Here is a 20,596-nt window from a genome sequence, read left to right on the forward strand (position 1 = left end):
AAGTAAATAAAGCACAATTAAAAGGCTTTTTTTTTTTTTGTTATTGGAGGCATGTATGTGATGGCTAATTTTTTTATATTGATTAAATATATGTGTAATACATTGTTATTAAAAAATTAGATGTTTTTTTTATATAGTATTTTATTTAAATTGGACGGTTCGATTTGTTTGATGAAAAAAATAAATTACAAATTGAAAGGTCTAATTTGTCTGAAGAAAAAAATAAACTCCAAATTGAAGGGCCTAATTTGTATTTTTTATTTTTTTTATTTGTTAAAATAAAAATCGGACAGTCTGATTTTAACATTAATTTTTTTTATTTTCGAAATCACAAATCGGACCGTCTGATTTGTGATTATTTGTTTAAAAAATAAAATAATACAAACAAATCAGTGCCTCCGATTTTTGTCATCCCATAGCTAAATAAAACACCTCTCCTCACACCATATTGTCATACACGTTTTTCTCTCTCACACGAAAAATAAAAAATGTGTATGTGATATGCTGTGTTTTGGAAGAAGAAAATCGGATCGTCCGTATTGTATAAAAAAAAAAATTTTTCTAATAAAACGAAAATCGGACCGTCCGATTTCTTTAGGAGCACTCGCACCGCCCGATTTGTAGTTTCTTGACAACACACGCCCGCAAAACACGCTGCTTTTCCATATTGCTGTCCTACACCATTAACTTCTCCATAATAAAATTAAAAAGCGCAATTAAAAAATATCTTTCTACATAGGACTTGAGGATTTATAAACAAAACCAAAGAGAAAATAATTTAAAAAAAAAAAAAAAAAAAACTGAAAAGTGCTTGGCTAACAGGCTAAGGTTAACCGTTCTTTCCATTCTCCACAAAACCAGAGGCTTATTCTTCAAGTCCCTCAATGCATTGCTGATTGGCCTCTCTCTCTCTCTCTCTTAACCCGTTTCTCTTTTTGACTCTATTCATTCAATCATCCATTCATTCCTCATCGTTCCATCTCTATCAATGACACCAAATCCATACCTGTTCCCTCTCTGATCACCATAGAAACCCCCCATTGGAATTCCCCACTCTCCTTTCTCTCCTCTTATAACAAGCAACAAGCAACAATCACTCTTCACCCTCTCATTCATTGAAGCCACCCCCTCACACAAAACAAAACTCACCTCAAATCCTCTAATCACACACTTTTATTCACTCCAAAGTTACACAACTTCCTTCCAAACTCCCTAAAAAAATGGCTCAACCTCACCCCAATCATCTCACTTGGATTCACCTTCACCTCATCCTCCTCTTCCTCCTCCATGGTAGTCATAGTGTAGTTCATGCACAAGGTTCCATGGAGCCAATTCCCACAGACATCTCCCACCACAGTTGGCAACCTTCTTTTGCAATCACCATAGGTGCCATCATCTGTGCCTTCCTCTTCATGGGGATCATCACAGTCTACCTTCGTAACTGTACTGGTTCACACATCAACAACAGAAACCAAACCAACCAAACCTCCTCAGAATGTTCATGTTCTTGTTCACAAGGGATCACTAAGGAACTCCTCAACACTTTCCCAATCCTCTTCTACCCCACCATCAAGGACCTCAAGATAGGTAAAGCATCATTGGAATGTGCAATTTGCTTAACTGATTTCAAGGACTATGACACACTGAGGCTTCTACCAAAGTGCAACCATGTCTTTCACCCTCAATGCATAGACTCATGGTTATGTTCCCATGTCACGTGCCCGGTTTGTCGCGCGAATCTGAACCAAGACACATGCGAAATCGCCATAGCTGTTCCGACCCAATTGAGCACTCCCCAAAGTGGTGAAGAAAGTCTAGGACTTGAAGCTGAAAACAACGGTGGTGAAGAGAACAACGCGGTGGAACAAAACCATGTCGAGAAAAACGAGGTTTTGAACAGCAACGATGGTGGTGGTGAAGGTGATGGTGGTAGTGATGGGGTTGTGTCAAAACCGAAGCTTTTGAAGTCAAATTCAACGGGACACACGGTTGTGGAGCAAGTGAAGAGCGAGGAGAGGTACACACTGAGGTTACCGGAAGATGTGAGGAGGTACATTCTGGTGAACCATGGTGAAACGGTGCAGCGTTCCTCCAGCTACAACAACAACAATGGCAACAACGTGGTGAGAGGGGTGTGTTGGAGTGAGATTGAAGAGAGCAGCGGTGGCGGTAAGAGAAGCAACAATGGTGAGGTGAAGGTGGAGAGGTGGGTGCTTTGTAGCCGTGGTTGAAGAAGGTTGCTCTGTTTTTGTTCTCTCTGTTATATGGGGAATTTCATCGAACATGTTCCCTGCACTCTGCATTGCACCCTTTTTTAGCATCGTTATGGAGCTGACGAGCTTTTCAAAATGAATACTGGTGGTGTTTAGGGATTAGGGTGATTCAATAAATGGGGTTTTGGCGATATTGAGGAGGAGGAGGAAGAAGAACGACGATTCCAAACAGGGGAAGTGTTCAATGACTGAGTCTACTCGTTCTTTACCTTTCGGAATCCGAGTTGACTCGTTTTGTGGGAATTTTTTATTTTGTTTTTGTTAGAGCGTAGGTAAATATTTTATTGTTTTTCGCGCATTAATATTAATATTATTATTAGTCTCTATTCATATTTATCATTTATGACATAGTATATTAAATTTCATCTTGTTAGAAAAAAAATATTTAAATACTTTGTGCTTCTTTCATATTACACCTGAACTTGACAATTAGAATTTTAAGATAATATATATAATATATTCAAGATAAATATTCCTTGGAGGATTTAGGTTCATCCCAAAAGACAAATTTTGGTGTGATCAAGCAATCAATCTATTATATTTTGGTGTGATCATTTAATTTGTATAAGTTTATTGTTTAAAAGCCAAAAATAAAACGAAGTTCATGTTAAAATAGAAGAGAAAACTAACATATGGCTACGTGAATCAATGTGTTTATTTTTTACTTTTTTGGTAAATTTAACAAAACTTTTTTTTTATTAATTAATCGTAATGCATTCTTTTAGTATTGAAAGTTTGAACTCTTCCAAAAAAAATTTTAAATATGTTCTTTTATTTAACAATATAACTATACTAGAACTATATTCTATTGACAATACAAATACCAAACATTAAAATAGTATATTCAAATTCAATACCGAAAAAAAAAATTAACCATTCATATTTCATATTTAAAGAACTTATCCAACCCCTGGAGGCACCAAAAGCAGAAATCAGAAGATATTTTGATCATCAAAAACCAATATAAAAAAAAGTTGGTGCCTTTCATTATCTAAGGCAAACAAATCAAGCCAATTCGAATCTTAAAGGGCTTAAGGCACAATGATTTTCAATGTGTTTACTTTTTGAATAGTGTCCCAAAATGACATAATGATTTCCAATGGATAACTCCCACAACACAACTAAAAAGTGTCTAGCTAGGAAAATGCATAATCAAAATAATTGGGAAAAATCATATAAATTTAATCACCAAAAAAAGAAAGAAAGAAAAGTTACATAAATTTAATCCGTAGATATCCATAGACCCAATTTTTTAAGTTTATTTTATGAGTTTAATTTTAATACATTTCACACCGTTGTATAATCACTTTTGTTTTTTTAGATGACTATTTACATAATTTATATAAAAAATAGTTATTTTTATTGATGTAAAACTATGTAATTAGATATACGTATAAAATTATTTTACACTGATAATGTATCAAAATTAAATTCTTTTTATTAAAAAAAAAGGGTTCTTATCTAATCAAATAGTATTTGTTAAACTTAACCGCTTTGCATCTCACATGACACAACAAAGGAAACAGCTTTATATATTTAATGAAAAAGGAAGTGGCAGCTCCATTTAACAATTTACTAATATCATTCTAATCTTCCATGGTTGCAAAACTCAGCTTTATCCTCCTTATTTTTAAATACTTAACTAATCTCACTTTTAAGATTGTATAAGATTCATAGCAATTGCTTCTCAACAAATTGCATACAAATCTTAACATGTAACAATAACACTAAAAAATGTGTCCCTACATATATTACAATGATTAGAATAGATTCTCTAAAAAAAATTACATAATCTTATCATGTATGCATTTTTATTATTGATTATTAAGAAGAAGAAAAAAAAGTCAAATATGAGAATTTCAAACAAAAAAAAAGAGTTAAGAATCACAAAATTACCTCATTAATAATAAAAATCAACACAAGAAAATACTTAGTGTAATTCCTAAAATTTCACTCGAACCTCAATTTAAACCTTGAAGTTTCAATTGACTCAATTTAGTTCTTAAACTTTTTAAATTTTAATCACGTTAGTTTGTACGGTAATTTTTGTCACAAAGTCAATTAAAAAATATAACTTCAAAAATCAAACTGAATATTTTATCAAATCAATACATTTAAAAAAATTATGTAGAACTTTTATAGTATAATTTGCTACAAGTTCCAAGCTTTTATCATTTAAGTTTTAAGTCATATATTTACATCAAAACAAAATAGTAAAGATAATGACAAATTGCCAATAATGATAAATCACAATCACTTTTGCCATTATTGGTGTTCCACATATCTGTGGTCACTAAGATTACAAATGTGAATCAATGACAGATGGACTCAGATGATTTTTGGCTTCTAAATTATCATAATTATAAAACTATGATAATAAGAAGAGGATGATGATAAGGGTCTCTTTCAAGTTCCTCACAGCTTTCTGGTCTAATGTGATTTCAGTGTGAAAATGACTTAGAATGTCACAAAGCTTGATTTGAAGGAACAGAACCCAACATGATAGACTTTTGTCTTTCCTTTGATGTTGGCTGTGGTTCTTCAAAAACAAAGGATACAAGAAGCAAGGATTACATTAGCAATTGTGATTCTAATTTCTTCAAATAAATGCAAGCCCTTCCAAATGGTGACAAACTATACATAATGCAAATATTTGACAATGACAAAACCAATCATTTCCTTTTTCTCAATAACTAGTTGAAGAGTCAACTGTACCCAAGTTAAATCTTTGCCAAGTGCATGTACTCAAAGCAGTAAATAATTGCCTTTTTATAACCACAAAAATTGTTATTAAACTATAGATAACAGATTTTGAGGGTTTAAACTTCACAGTTTAACTTTAACATACCAAATAAACTTTTAATGATATCCTATTTGAAATAAATTGATTACCCATTTTCCTTTTTACTTTATGTTTGGTTGGAGCTATGAATGCCATCATTCTTAGAAAATTTCACCTACTTTTACTCCTCAATCAAACACTGCCTTAATCAGGATAATAATTAGGTGAAATTGTTCAATGATTTTTTTCAGTCATCTAACTAACCCTTTAGAACTGAAATGATTGCTTGACAGAATCTTTCATCAAATGGCAAAATGAAATTACATTTGGTCATCATCCCTTAAATGCTAATATAACATAGCAACAAATTTGTAGCAGGTTTCCATCTATGTTCCAATTCTAGCAGCCATGTAATAATAGATTTCTATTCTAAGAATATGAATGATAATATATTATGAGTATGCAAAAAAAGAATAAACTTCCATTAAAGAGAAAATAGAAGAGAGAGACAATGAAGGCACGTGTAGCAACTACAAGTGAAGGTTCAAAGAAATGTCTAAAGAAGCAATCAATCTCTTCATTGTAAGAATCTGCTAATTTCTTCTTTCCCCACCTTGAGGCATGAGGTGTAAGCTAATGCGTGTGGGGCAATTTTTTTATATGTAGTGTAGAATCTTATAAGTAGAGTAAAGTTCTAGATTTGAGGCAATAATGTTTAACAATGCTTGAAGAATGATTAGGAATGCTACTAAGATTGGACAATGGAAATTTGAAGTCAGTATTCTAATAGGAGATAGATAACACAAATCATGGGGTTAGTATTTTAGCATGCTATAGTTTAATTAGAAGATGTGATCTTTTGTGATGAAGAAGTTGCATGCCCCCACCTGATATGCATTATACATTGAAAATTGGGTTACTTGAAGACAAGAGTAAGAAAAGCAATTAATAAAGAATTCAAAGTGGAGTTGCAACTTGCAAAAGTTGGTAACATTGAGAAGGACAAATACTAGTACAAAGAAGCATGTAAGGAAAAATTATGAAGGTTTTATTTCATGGTTGGGACTGCTTGATTGGGGTAGGCAGTGCTTTCTTTAAGGGTAGGAGTGATCATCTTGGATTGAGAACATTTAAGGGATAAGAAGGTGACATGGGTGACGTGTTCAAATAGATAGATTGCAAATTAAAAAGACTATGTTTGAATATCTTTTTAGAAAATAAATAATATTGAGACTTGGTTGGTTTAGTAAAGTTTATTAGAGAAGCATAAGTATTTCATTTTGTATTTGATAAACTAAAAAGATTATGTGCTTGTATTTGTAATTTTTAAAAATTATGGATACTTTTATAAACATTTAGGTAGATACTTTTTTGAAGTTCGCTCATACATATTAAAATTTAAAAATCTAACATAATCTTATATATTAATAAATATCTAAATTTACATTTATATTTATATCTATTATGAAAATTCACTTTTATTATTTTAGTTAAATTTGTCAAATATAAATGATATAGTTTTTAAAAAAATTATCTTTCATAAACTGATTTTAATAAATTATTTTTAAAAAATAAAAATTTTATCAAATTGACACCAGAACATCAATCAGTAAAAAAAATGATAAATAAAGGCAGACAACAACTTTACCAAAACAATTTTCTTTTTTATTATTATCTCTATGCCTTTGTATTTTATGTTTTGGGATAATTACCTAACAGGTGAAAAGGATTTTTCCTTGAAATGCTAATGATAGAAACTAGAAAGATAGTGCTTGTGGTTTTGCAATACAAGCTGTACAGCAGAACCATGTGAGACCCCACATTAAGGTAGGCAGATTGCTACATCAGAATCTTTTTCACATACATAAGTACATACGGATAGAGAGCCAAAGGAAAAAAGATTCCCATTATGTTAAGTCTTAGACCATGGACCATATCTTAGTTGAAATTTGAAATTTCCTTGTATTAATAATGCCTAAGAAGATAAACAGAAATATATAAAACTAGTTTATTATTAGACTTTTACCATTATTAGTATTATGTTTAATTCTGATCCACCTATAGTGTAAGAATTCATGGAATCATTTTGTTGAACACAACATTCAAGAACTCAAAAACATTTTAGATGGTTATAGTCATAGTCTTTCAAATGATGTGATATTAAAATAATTAGATGATAATATTTATAATTTGCTTGAGCCTCAAACTTTGAGAAAAAGGGACACCCCACTTACTACCAAGTGAGCAAGCACTAAGCCAAAGCCAAAGCCAAAGCCAAAGGCATAACACCAGATGATAAGATTCTTAATATTCTCATGCCATGCTACATGAGAGCACTCAAAAACTAAATAAAAATTAAAGTGAAATTGTAAATACTAAAATGAGAGAGAAGAATGACTCACATAAGTTATAAGACACACATTCAACGGTTTTGTATTACACCTGAATGCACCTAAGAATCTCCCTAACAAATGGGACTCGCTAAAAAACTTGTAAATGCTGACACTTTTTTGATGTGTCATATGTTGCTCCACAACTGTCCTAATATACAAAGAGAAATTCTAAGGTGCTGCCAGCATAAGAATAAGCGTGTTTGATTTACATTTTTTTACTAATAAAATAAAAGGGAGGGGGAGGAATTTGACTTTATGAAGCACTTTTGCCAAAAGTAACTTCAGAAAAGAATGAAGCCAAATTCTTACTTTTCTTAGGAAGACTTAAAGAACAAATGAGCTCTAAGATGGTCTTGTGTCCACAATTTAACATCTCAATTATTTTGATCAAAAGTAAAATAATAAAGAAAACTGAAAGCAGCAATAGCACATTCAATGAGGAGTAATGCTACACAAATAGCAAAAGTCAAAAAACAGCCCACAAAACACAAGGAGGATGGTTAAAGAGAATAAAGTTAAAGTGTTTAGATCTATTTATTTGTCTAGTGGTCTATATAAATATCTTGACTCTAGTATTTTCATAAAATTTAAGTGTTAAATTATTATAAATGTTTTGCTAACTAGTGTTCTTAAGAATTTTGAAATAAAAAACTTTGAATTATTCAATACCTTTCAAGGAATCAATAACTAAAAAAAAATATATTTTTTTAATAAAATCTACTTCTAAAATTCTAGTAAAACCCTTAATATATATTTGCACACTAGAAATTTAAATAACTATGATACCAAACACTATTTAAAGATAAAAGCAAAGGACTAAGGTATTAGAATGAGGACGGCATCAATCAATTTTTTTAAAAAAACCTATGGTGCCAATAAAATATAATAGAGCATTGGCACCTTTTTTTCCTTGTTCCACAAATATTGAAATTCCAACAAGGGACAGATGTAAGTATATAAGCATAGGGAATGACTTACTAGAAATGAGGGCTTTAGGTCTGTTCTTGAACAGGATCTTATGTCGAATGATTCCAACAACTTGAAGCTCAATCTCACCACAACCGCTGCTTTCTCCTCTATCAATGGGAGAGTGCTTCACTTTCTTGAGCACCATCATTGGCTTCTTCAGAGGAACCTTTGACCCAGTCAGCTCGTGATACCCAATAGTCAAAGTATACACTTCCTGAACAACAAGGACCGTTCACGCAACCAATGGTGCATAAGAAATCATGGGTCGCAACAAAAATCTCTAATTTATTTGTGGGGTGCAATAAAAAAATGATTTTTTTTTTTGTGGACCTGAGAAGAAGGACGGCAGAGAGTTCCGATTTGAAGGTTTGGGAGGGAGTCATGGAAACCTGGTTGGGGTTCGACGACGCCTTGGAGTTCAACGATGGCCCATTCTTTGCATCTTCCTTCTTCTTTATCTTCTCCGCAGTTGCATCTTACTCGAATCTCCATTCTTCTCGGTTGTTCTGTTTTCTCTTTCTCAAAAAGAGAGGGTTTTATTTGGGGATTTTATTGGCGGCAATGAGGATTGCTTTTCCCGCGCTTTATATATATAAATAAAAAAAAAAGGGGGGAAGAAGAGGGCCTTAATTGGTTTAGTCAACTGAATTTTGAAAATTTGACTCCGCTGTAAAATGTTGTGTCAACAAACTAATTATTCGTTTAGTAAAGATTCAATTCGGTATTTGGTTATTTTTACGAAGAATAAGGTGATTTTTGTCAAAAAAAAAAAAAAAAGATATTTCAGTTTTTTATTTTTTTTATTTTAGGATGATGTGATAGTTTTACTTAAAAATCTGTTAAATAGTAATAAAAATTAGTTTTGTAAAAATTTTATTTATAATATGTGGGAATTTTAAACTCCTCCGAACTATTAATAAATTTATTTTTAAAAAATTTTTTTACTGGCAGTGATTAAATAGAGAAACACTATTGTTAAAAATGATATCATAAAAAAAAAGTCATTATAATATAAAACCTTTTAAGAAAAAAAATAGCATAAAACAAGAAATGAAATAAGATAATATAAATATCAATATTTAGTGATGATGACAATAGAAGAGATAACGATGGTAATAAAATATGGTTACATAATAGAAATGGTAAAATAGAAGTGATAATGATGAGAATGAATAAGGTGGTGGTAGTAATAATGGTCATAATTGATTGTATTGTTAAAAATAATTGTGTGGGGTTTAAAAATCCTATCAAATACAAATAAAACTCTCACAAAATTAATTTTTATTACTATTTAATTAATTTTTTAACAGAAGAGTCATATTATCTAAAAATAAAAAAAATTGAGGACTGAAATATTTCTTTTTGTTGGACAAAGGGTGTCTTTTCTTTCGTAAAAATAGACGGATGTTAGATTGGGTCTACTCTTATTTGAACTAAGGATTGATCATTTCGAATAGATTAGTCATTAAAAAAAAAATATCAATAAAGTCCTATAAGATAATAAATGTGAATAAGTTAGTTTAAATTAAGACATTCTATCTTAATTATAGGGGCTAATTTGAAGATAACGTATCTATATTTGCCATCTTAAAAGACTTTAATTTATTGGTACTTTTTTTTAAAGACTAATCTATTCAAAATATAAATTTTCAAAATTTATTTGTCATTTTATTTTTTTACTAATTTTTAGTTAGGTATTTATAGAAAATTTATAATTTGGTCTTTATAATAGATAATTTTTTAATTAAATTTTTTATTGTAGTTATTTTTAAGAAAAAAAATATAATTATCTTAATAGATTTACTTTTTTTTATTCTGCAATTCATCTTAGAATAATCGATAAAACAATTTTCAAAAAACATTTATGTTTTAATAAAAAATAGATAGTAAAGACTTAACTAAAAAAATTATTTAACAAAAAAAATCAATTATAAGCTTTAATATTAGAAATTTGATAAAAATATAAGAACTAACAAAGCAATTAAATCTTAAACTAATGATTTTAATGCTTATCTAGTAGTTTTTCTAATATTTTTTTTAAGTTGTATTATCATTATTTAAGAATTTAATTATCAAGAACAAAATAAATTTGATAAGCATAAGTTGTTGAGATGCTATTATTTAAATATTTTTTATTTAAAAAAGTGGTAGAAACATATAGATTATGTGATAGAGTTGTTCACATATTCAATAAAATTTACATGAAATACCATCTCTAAGAAACATAAATTGCATGGTAGACTTGTTCACATATTTAATAAAATTTTCATGAAATAAAACTCCAAGATATAAGTGCCTCTATAAAAGTTTTGAAAGCCATCATAATCTAAGATATAACTAATCTTAATATTCCTTGTTGATCCATTGTTATCTATGTATTTCTTTGTTAGTGGTGTTTGAGCACAATATACTTAATCTTGAAATCTCTTGTTTGAGTGATTGTTACACGTGGATTCTTTTTTATCAGTGGTATATAAGCATTCATTAATTCCCAGAAAATGAGTATAAATTTATTTTTCAGTGTTTACTTGTTAAATCTGAGCAAATGAGTCAATCTTTCTCATCCCAAATGATGCAGCTATACCAATGAAAGAGATGTGAAAAAAAAAAAGATGTGCACGTTATGCTAGAGAAATATGGTTAGAAGAAGATTAAGAAAAACAGCAATAAGGTTTAAGGAAATGAAAACCAATCTTTTTTTTTATCAAAGATAAGAGATTCAAACCCGCAACCTCTTTAATTGAGTATGAAGAGACTATGCCATTTGAGCTATTACTCATTGGCGGAAATGAAAATCAATTGATTATGTATTTTCTTTTTATTTTATATTTTCAAAGCGATTTCCACAATTTTCATAATAATATATATTTGAATACGAATAAAATTAAATTTTGTGATTATTTTGACATTTTTTAATGTTTTAAATTATTTGAAATGATCATTTAAATAATAATCATAACAATAGAAAAAATAAATATACTGTATTACTAATTTAGAGATGGTAAACCTGTTGTCCGTCCCGCACTATAAAACTTTTATGCTTTATCAATTAAAATAGATTTAAAATGCTAGTTAAGTCTGCTTTATGGCAGATTGTGTGCTTGTTTTTTTTTAATAAAATTTATTAAAATTAATAAAAAATAATAATTAAAAAATTAAATAAAATAAAAATAGTCAAATTATAATATAATTTTTGTATATTTTTTTTAATTATTAATTTTAATAAAATTGTTCAAAATCATATTTGTCAATAGAATCATTTTTAATTAAAAAAATAAATCATATAATTTGAGTATATAAAACAAAATAAAATTAATAACTAAAAGAATCGTAAAAAGAAAAATAAAAAAAAATTAAAAATTATATAATTATTAATTTTGTAGCATTAATCACTTTTTTATTTAATAAAAAATAAAAATATTTGGTCCAGCAGGTCAACCCACCTGTCCCGTTAAAATATGCGAATTCGGCGGTGCAGGTTTGGTGGGTTTTAAATCCTCGCCCATCCTGACTTTTTAGCGGATTCGACGGGTCGGCTTGATGGACACGACCCGTTTTGTCACCCTAGTTACTATTAATACAGGAGTAAATAATCATTTCTAACCATAAAAGAATAAAATTAAAGTTATACCCATAAAAGATAAATTATATTAGACAAAAATAACTAATTATTATTTTTTATTATTTCTATTAAAAATTTAATTACAATACCCAAATTATTCCATTCTCTTCCATTATCCTCAAGGGAGATAAATCACTGAAGGGAGATAAACAAAGCTATGAGCAGTAACGAAGAGCAAAAATTATCAACGCCATTGTCTTTTCATTAAGTTCGGGAGAAAGAGGAGAAGCGTTACTTCCATCATTGAGGCGGTTCTGTCGGAGGCGGCGACGGAAGAAAGATGCTCTAACCCTAATTCCCTAATTCCAGTATATTCCCGGCGTCTTTTGGTTGCAGCAATAGATCTGTTGTCAGAGAAATTGAAAGGTTATTATAGTTGTCAGAGAAATTGAATAAGAGCTATAGCTCATTTCATTTTCTATATAAATTCTCTAAATTGGACCAAAAAAAGTTATTATTTGAGCTTACAGATTTTTATTGAACTTTTGTTTTGTTTGCCCCTTACTTGATTATTTCTTCTTGCTTTACTTTTCGTGATTTTCATGTTTGTGTGCGAAACAGAGTTTTTTGGTGGCAAACTATTGAAGAGGATTGCAAGAAGAAAATCAATGGTTGTTAGCATAATTGTGTTTAGTTTATCTATTGAGGACTGCTACACATACAAGTCTTTTTGGCTTACAAGTCTTACAAGTCCAATAAAACACACGCATTACACTTAATTAACGCATTACACACTTCCACATTCAAGAGTAAATATAACGCACGTTATTCAACAACTTTCTGTTTCCAAAGCGCGCTACTCACCATGTATTATGAACGATTCTTTTTCTTCTTTTTCCATGAAAACAATTTTCTTGCCAAATTTGAAGATAATGGAACTTCAGAAATACACATAAACGATTACAGAAATACACCCAACGGATTACAGAAATACACTCAAACGGTTACAGAAATTCACCCAAACGATTATAGAAGGATTACAAAAATATACTCAAAGGATTTAAGAAATACACCCAAAATTCGTTGAAGTACACCTTATGCATATTTCAAAACTCTTTCTCTTTCTCCTCCTCATCTTCTGCTGCTTCTTCTTCAAAAACGATTTCAGAGTTTGATGTAAAAAAAATAGAAATCGAAAATAACGAAGAAAGAAAACAGAGAGAAAATCACGTAAATGAAGAAGAAGAACAGAAAGAGGAAGAAGAACGTGCAGCAAGAAGAAGAAGGAGAAAGAGAAGGCAAGAAATGAAATAAAAAAAAGAAGAAGAGGAAGAGGAAGAAGAACGTGCAAGAAGAAGAAGAACGAGAAAGGGAAAGCAAGAAACGAAAGAAAAGAAGAAGAAGAAGAGGAAGAGGAAGAATAACGTGCAGCAAGAAGAAGAAGAAGGAGAAAGAAAAGGTAAGAAACGAAAGAAAAGAAGAAGGAGAAGAGGAAGAGGAAGAAGAAAAAGAACATAGACCTTGCATCGCGTTTTTGAGGTTTATTTGTTAATTAATTTGTAAAGCATACAAGCCCTAATAACTTGTATGCAGAGCTTTTCTCTTATCTCTTTTGTCTCACTCTCTTTGTGATTTTGTTGTTTAATAGAGATTTGAGTTGAAAGATTTGAAAAGTTGAAGATAATGGAAGAAAATGGAATAATTTGGGTATTGTAATTAAATTTTTAATAGAAATAATAAAAAATTAATAATTGATTATTTTTGTCCAATATAATTTATTTTTTTATGGGTATAACTTTAATTTTATTTTTTTATAATTAATTTTGTCGGCATTTGAATCTTTCGTGATGAAAAATAGTTATTTATTCTTAATACAAGGAAAAAAGATTGTGTCTTATAAAATTTTGAAGGAAATAACGATAAATAATATTAATCTAACTGATTCATTAATGAACATATCAATATTAATATTCATCTATTATAATCAACTTAGATTAGTTGAGTAACCATTCGCTCTTTGACTTAAGAAAGAGTTAAGGATCAAATTCCTACTTCTATGATAGAATTAATATTCTATGGATGATTATTTAATTAAAAAATATATATAAATACATAATATTTAATTTAATGATTAACTTTTAATATAACTATAGTTATAGTATGTTTGCAAAATAAAATAGTAATTCCTCAAATCTTTACGTTTATTGTCTACCAGAAGTAATGGTATTCATTTTGAAGTTGCAAAAAGAGTTTTAATAAATTTTCACTTTTTAATTGATGAATACTTTATTTTTTTATTTCTCTTATTAGATTATTATATAATATTATCTCTATACTAAAACGTTGGAAGTCTTTCGTTTCTTTTATTTGTCTCATACATGAACACCTATATATTTCTTTCATTTTATGAATGAAATGATCTGACTTAAAAAAAAATATGTTGCGATTCAAATTCTACTTGTTACATGTAGCGAGTAGCAACGATAAACCTTAAATAGAGATCATCTTTGCAAGCAACCCAAAAACATATTCATCTACAATTTTATTGACCAATTATTACTAAAAAATAAAGTTAATTTTCTAACGACCATATTTTCATTTTATAATATAAATCATAACAGAGTACGATTAACACATTTTGGAGACAATGTGAACCTAAATAGATGCAGATAAAGGGAAAAGAAATGGATACTTATTAAGTTTTGTTGAATGAATAGTGCAGTAAAAAGTAAAAACATTTTTTTTCCTTCTTTAAGGCAGTTTCTGGATCCCAGCATTGTTATTGTTACCGAACATCATCAAAACCGTTTGATATGTTATAAATGCAATGCAATTGATGGTCCTAAGTTCTACCATAGGAAAATTCTACATAAGTAACTTAGATTAGAGTAAGTAAATACCTTCTTTTGAAAAACTTAAAATTATACACCATTTCCACTTTCATGCTAACATGAAAACTACGGCCTACCTCAGGCTAAGAGAAAATTCTACAGTTTATGAGACTAGTTTAAAGGATTAAAGACCTAACAAAAGCACCATAACCATACAAAGGCAAGAGTTCTAAGTTCTACTTGTTCTTTGCATAGCTTCCTAAACTGTACATATCAAAAGTTGATTGCAACTCTCTTCTCTTTTCTAGCAAACATTCCTTCTATCATCACCACAAGGAGGGATTCTAGCTCCACCAGAATTTCCCATGTCAACATTTCTTGTGTGTTGATGATGCTGTTGGATCCACAAAAGACTCTTTAAACATTGGTTCCTGTTTATAGGCCATGTCGCCGGGATTTGTGTTTGATGAGCTAAGCTGCTGTTGAATGCAGTTCTTAGGATTCTGCTCTGAATCTAACGGGATAGAGCCAGTGAGCGTTTTGATTGCAAATTCAATGCATGGATCCATCCATGAAACATCAGGTTCCTTTTCAGAAGATGATGATCCTGTTTGGTTTTCATTAGTCTTGATTGCTGTTTCGGCTGCACCAGCATGTTGTTGCGGTATAATAGCATAGTTTTCTGGATGTGAGAACACATTGCACCCTCCCTTGTCATCACCACCCATATTTGCAGTAAGAGCTTCAGAATGCTCACTTGATTCGCCGGATACTTGCATTTCGAATGTTTCGCCGGTGAGAGTTTGTATTGCGAATGCAATGCATGGGTCCTGCAGCAGTTCTTTAAGAGGAAACTCATGGGAGTAATCGAGCACATGATCTTTCATAGTAGCATTGTTCTCTTGAGGCCAAAATGAGAAGCATTCTTGATCCTTGTTGCTTCCATCCTCTTGTGTAGGCTTGTTGGGAAGCCTTTCTGGAGTAGAGAACTTAGTTGACTGTAGCATGTTTGCTGCACTCTCAGACTTGCACTTTGTTTCTGATCCACCATCAGTCACATTCATCCTTTTCGCTGCAGCATTAGGCAAGCTGTTAGAGGATTTATCCTCATTTCTGATGGTTTCTCCCTGGCCTGATTGTTTAACTGCAGCTCGGCGTGCTCGGCTTCTTGTTACAAGTTCTGGAACTGGATCAAGCTGAATTCCAGCAAGGCGCTTTGAGGAACGGCGAGGAAGATTGATCTCCTTTTTACGCCTTTGTCGCTTTTGAGATTTTTCATTTTGGGGAAGTTGCTTTGCTTGAGAATCTTCTTCACTAGCCTTCCCTTCTATCTGATCCGAGCCTAAGGTGGTCGATTTTGTCCCCATCATGCCTAGATCATGTAATAAACATACATTGATACATGCATGCAAGATCTTATAAAGTAACATTGATAAAGAAAAGCTTGCATATGTTTAGAATAAAACTAAATTGTTAAAAGGAAAAATTATAACAATATGTGTACATGAGAGAGAAATTGGGAACTTTACACTGAGCTGAAGTATTTTCAGAGATTGGTGTAGATGCATATTCTGCTGAACACACAGGCTTTTGATCCTGTTGATCATTGGATATCCTGTCTGAATCTGAGCTCAAACCCATGCTAACAGATACAGTTGGTTTTGTGGTCGATACTGGCTGAAAAATGAACAGTAATTAAGAAGTTAATAAAGTAGAATTCTTTTCATAGAAATAGTTTTAAGACAACAGATTTAACAGAAATAATTTTAAGACAGAATCTTCTAATGAATATTAATTAAGGTACCAAAATAGTTAGATATGAGTTATGCTTGTTCCTAATTGTAATATTCTTAATAATGGATTACCTAACCAACTCCATAAAACTCCCCCTTCATTAACACAAGCAAAATAAGAAAACAGTAACACAACAAAAGAAGAGTAACCTAACCAACATATTTTTTTTCTATTTCACATTTAACATCAACTCATACACAAAAAGCATGGCATGCAGAAGTAAAATTTCATCGAATTACAATAAGCCCAAAGGTGGCAATCCTTACAGAGAACTTGTCAGCTTTTAACTCTGTATCGCCGTTGTCTTTCGGCTTGAACGCGTTCCTTCCTATTTCCCCAGATTCAAGATAACGATCAACGTCTCTTAGCGAGCGGAACACATAGCCGCTTGCAGGATCTATGTAGTACTGCAAAGAAAAGCAGATAATCTAAAGAAGTGAGTCATTCAGGAGAGGCAAGAGGTGATATATATAGATGTATAAAGCACTTGAGTGTTCAAATGAAAGAGTAAGCATGAGAGACCTCTCCTGAAATGCTGTCGAAAAGGTTAACCAGCAGTCATAATTTCAGGAGAGTCAACGCTCATTTATCATGTGTGTCCAAAGAGACATTTATAACTCAAATTTGAGTCATAGTCAGTTACAGATATGTGTAAATGCATTTAATCAGTGGAGTGTTTTCATGGAATGTGTGAACAGACTCTGATTGTCAATGCAATTTCTGCCTTAATATGAGGGGATGTGAATGATGAAAGAGAATATTGAAGTAGAAATTAATAGCATTTGTACACTATTGCTCAACATATTCATATCAAAATATGAATAATTATGGCCAGAAAGAGGCATTTTTTCATTTAATAGAAGTCAAACAGTTAATTTCGTTTATCTCCGGAGGACAATGTGAGGTACAGCAAAATATTTTCAAGATGAATGGAAATGGTGTATTACTATGGAATTGAAGAGTAAGTGGCAATGTACTATGGAATTAGTGTATTACTATTGGATAAATGCACACTACTAAGAAATCTAAAATCAAGTGATTAAAAAAAAGTAAAGTTACAAAACTACCACATAAAAAATCAGCATCTTATATAGGAAATGAAAGACCAAATTTAATTTCCTCTAACATGATAGTTAATTTAAGGGTACAATTGACAATGCAATAATAGATTCTAGGTAGAAAAAAGAGACAAATATTGTGTGGGACAAACAAAATTTGGGACCAAGAGAGTGTTATTTACGGAATCTCTCCTAACTGTGTCGCCCTTTGTTGTGATTCTGGTCTTTTTCATCGGTCCGGCCGGCAATCCTTTCTCAACTACAACCTAGATCGCTTGAATAACCAAAGTTTTACCACATAAGCTAAAACAACAAGATACACATTAAACTTAAACAATGCCATGAAAAGAAAGATTTTGTTGACAGACATTGTCCGCAACTCTCCGAATGCCGACTTTGTTCCGAGCATTTTCGAGATGCCGAAAAACCTCTACCTTGGAACTGAATTTTAGTCCGCTCGAGGGTGAAAAGTAATACTGCAATAAATATAAGATTTTACCTTGAATATCATCTTTGATAAAGAGTTTTTATTATTTCCAAGCAATAACAGAAGTCAATGAGAGGTAATATCTTAAAAATGCTTATAATTTAAGAAATGTGCATTTTAAATCAAGTCAAATAGGGATGTAGAGCAATAAAAGTAACCAAAAACCATGTCATAAATTGAACCCAAATATGGCATTCACCAAACTTTCTTATGAGAAAATTATCCCAAAATTTCTCCTTTTCAAAAGAGCATAGCCAGATCCTGTGCTCATCTTATAGATTCAACAAGTAACAGTGATTTTCTGGAGATACAATCCAAAGGGTCCATGGATAACATGCAAAGCATAGATTAATCTCAAATGTCAAGCATGTAACATTTTCCCCTCTCAAATTCACAGCAACTCCTAAAACCCTTCCTTGAAAACAAGTTAAGCATTAAGCAACACCAAAGATTCCAAGTTCCAACCTAAGATTTTTCAGACTACAAAGTACTAAACATACTAACATAGCAAACTACAACAAAACCAAGTACAAGTCTAAAAAATTTCCAGTCTTTGAACCCAACTAGGTAGGCCTAGTTCCAAGATCTCACATTTTCTTCAAACCCCATAAAAACAATGAAGCAGGATATAACATTGGTAGAGTCAAAAGAGAGAAAAAGGGGTTTACCTTGTCTCTCCTACCATTCTTTCTGACTTTAACTTCCACAGTCCAACCTTGTGGCAAACAGTCGCCGGAGCTGGGGTCTTCCATCCGCTCCGGCAAGTCTCCGGTGGCCGGAGAATCAAGTTCCTCTGGCTGTGGTGTGTTGAACCTTTGTATCTATCTATATATCTCTCTCTATGAACTTGTGTGACCCCCACTGGCTACTATTGTTATTGTATGTGTTCTTTTTCTTTGTCTCGTTTTCTGTGTATAGTGTGTGTGCGCCACTAGCCTAGTACCTACCACCGAGTCAGAAAACATAGAAAAAGAGAAAATGGGGTTCCATAAACATAACTTGCATTTTTCAGACAAACCAAAAAAAATAAAAAAATTTAAAAAAATGGAATTTGCATGGCCACGTGGTGCCAAACACATTTGGCATTTTGCAACTTGGTTTTGGTTTCTCATTTTTCTTCTTAGGAAACTATGATAGTAGAATTTTCCTATGTTTGGGTGCTTCCATTGTGATGCACACTTCAACATTATGACATCTATCTATCTATGAATCTCTCTTATCTTATGTGATGCAATCTTATGTGCTTCAGTTCTCTGTGTCTGCTTTCACCGTACACACTCCACTTTAGATCTCTTTTTTTCTCTTCACAAAAGAGAAAACTTTCTTCACTATATACCTTTTCCCTGTCTATTTACCATCACTTTTTTTAATTTAGAATATTTCTCATTTTACTCTAATTAAAAAATTATTTATAAAATTATCCTTATTTATTTGTATTTTTTTATGAGTATATGATCAAATAGGTCTTTGAAAAATTTTACCTCAGGCATTTGTTTCTAAAACAAAATTTTTTAAATTTTATAAAAATAAGATATATAAGTCTCTATTTTAGTTAGAGTCGTCATTTTTATTTAAACAAATAGGTTTTCAAAAGTGTAGCGAAAGAACTTATATGTCTCACTTTTATAAAATTTAAAAATTTTTAAATAATAATTTTTTTTCGAAAATGAAAATGTCTTATGCAAAATTGCTTTTTTTTTTTTAATTATTACACATGTTATGTTAACTATGTTTAAGTATGAATGTTAGTTCACAAAATTTTGTATCTAAACTATGCATGTTTTGTTCCTTGTTCTATGGTTGGAACTTGTGATGACGCCTTTTTTTCTCTTAATTCATCTTTGAATTGCACTTTATTTTGTTGAGGAAAGTTGGCGCTGGATTCTGCTAAAAAGACCAATGTGTCCCCACCACCACCTCTTGAGTCTTGGCTTCACGTTTCTCCAATCATTCATTGTTTTTGTTGCCTTCATCATACACAACTTTCAAAGCCACGGATTCAACAATACCTTTAACTGCTTTTTTGGGCCTTCTGGGATTTTCACTTCTTCTCTTTCCCTCTCTTCCTATGGAATCTTTACATTTTTTTGTTTTAAATTTCTAATACATACTCCAATATAAGTAATTATTATTCCTTGCTATGTTTTGACCCAAAATGGGTCTATAAATATAAAATATAGAGTAAATTAAAAAAAAAAAAGAGAATAGAAGTCACTAATGAATTGTGATAGCTACTACTTTCTTTTTCAAAGAAATGTTTCTCCTATTTTTTGAATTTATTTAATGAATCTAAAAAAGGAAAATGATGTTTATTTTTTTAAAAAATGGAGCATTATAGTTTTGGAAAATGATTCTACATAAAGCAAATGAAAATTCAATGAAAATGATGTATTAGATTTGGATAAGCTGTACTAATATTAATTAATATTAATAAGAAATGGATGATG

General features: G+C 31.0%; 3 protein-coding genes across 7 annotated transcripts; 1 reads left to right on the forward strand and 2 right to left on the reverse strand.

The window, feature by feature from the left end:
• Window positions 1-880: 880 nt before the first annotated feature.
• On the forward strand, window positions 881-2,612 carry LOC130979179 (E3 ubiquitin-protein ligase ATL31-like). Its single transcript, XM_057902552.1, has one exon. The coding sequence runs from the start codon at window positions 1,221-1,223 to the stop codon at window positions 2,229-2,231; it is 1,011 nt and encodes a 336-aa protein (XP_057758535.1). The 5' UTR covers window positions 881-1,220; the 3' UTR covers window positions 2,232-2,612.
• Window positions 2,613-4,433: 1,821 nt separating this feature from the next.
• LOC130982567 (uncharacterized) lies at window positions 4,434-8,964 on the reverse strand. The gene is made up of 3 exons (XM_057906604.1): window positions 8,748-8,964; window positions 8,427-8,631; window positions 4,434-4,812 (listed from the first exon to the last, which is right to left on the reverse strand). Exons 1-3 carry the CDS (start codon window positions 8,907-8,909, stop codon window positions 4,739-4,741), a joined length of 441 nt encoding a protein of 146 aa, XP_057762587.1. The 5' UTR covers window positions 8,910-8,964; the 3' UTR covers window positions 4,434-4,738.
• A 5,921-nt stretch (window positions 8,965-14,885) lies between these two features.
• On the reverse strand, window positions 14,886-19,116 carry LOC130982162 (uncharacterized). 5 transcript variants are annotated; one of them, XM_057906039.1, is made up of 6 exons: window positions 18,818-19,116; window positions 18,097-18,138; window positions 17,845-17,928; window positions 16,871-17,011; window positions 16,340-16,487; window positions 14,886-16,182 (listed from the first exon to the last, which is right to left on the reverse strand). In XM_057906039.1, the coding sequence occupies exons 1-6, from the start codon at window positions 18,899-18,901 to the stop codon at window positions 15,179-15,181; spliced, it is 1,503 nt and encodes a 500-aa protein (XP_057762022.1). In that variant the 5' UTR covers window positions 18,902-19,116; the 3' UTR covers window positions 14,886-15,178. The 5 variants fall into 5 exon arrangements, with proteins under 5 accessions (XP_057762022.1, XP_057762021.1, XP_057762023.1 ...); XM_057906038.1 differs by having other exon boundaries at window positions 18,031-18,138; XM_057906040.1 differs by lacking the exon at window positions 17,845-17,928 and having other exon boundaries at window positions 18,031-18,138; window positions 18,818-19,115.
• Window positions 19,117-20,596: the final 1,480 nt, after the last annotated feature.

Source organism: Arachis stenosperma, chromosome 5, assembly GCF_014773155.1.
Source record: "Arachis stenosperma cultivar V10309 chromosome 5, arast.V10309.gnm1.PFL2, whole genome shotgun sequence".
Classification (NCBI taxonomy): domain Eukaryota; kingdom Viridiplantae; phylum Streptophyta; class Magnoliopsida; order Fabales; family Fabaceae; genus Arachis; species Arachis stenosperma.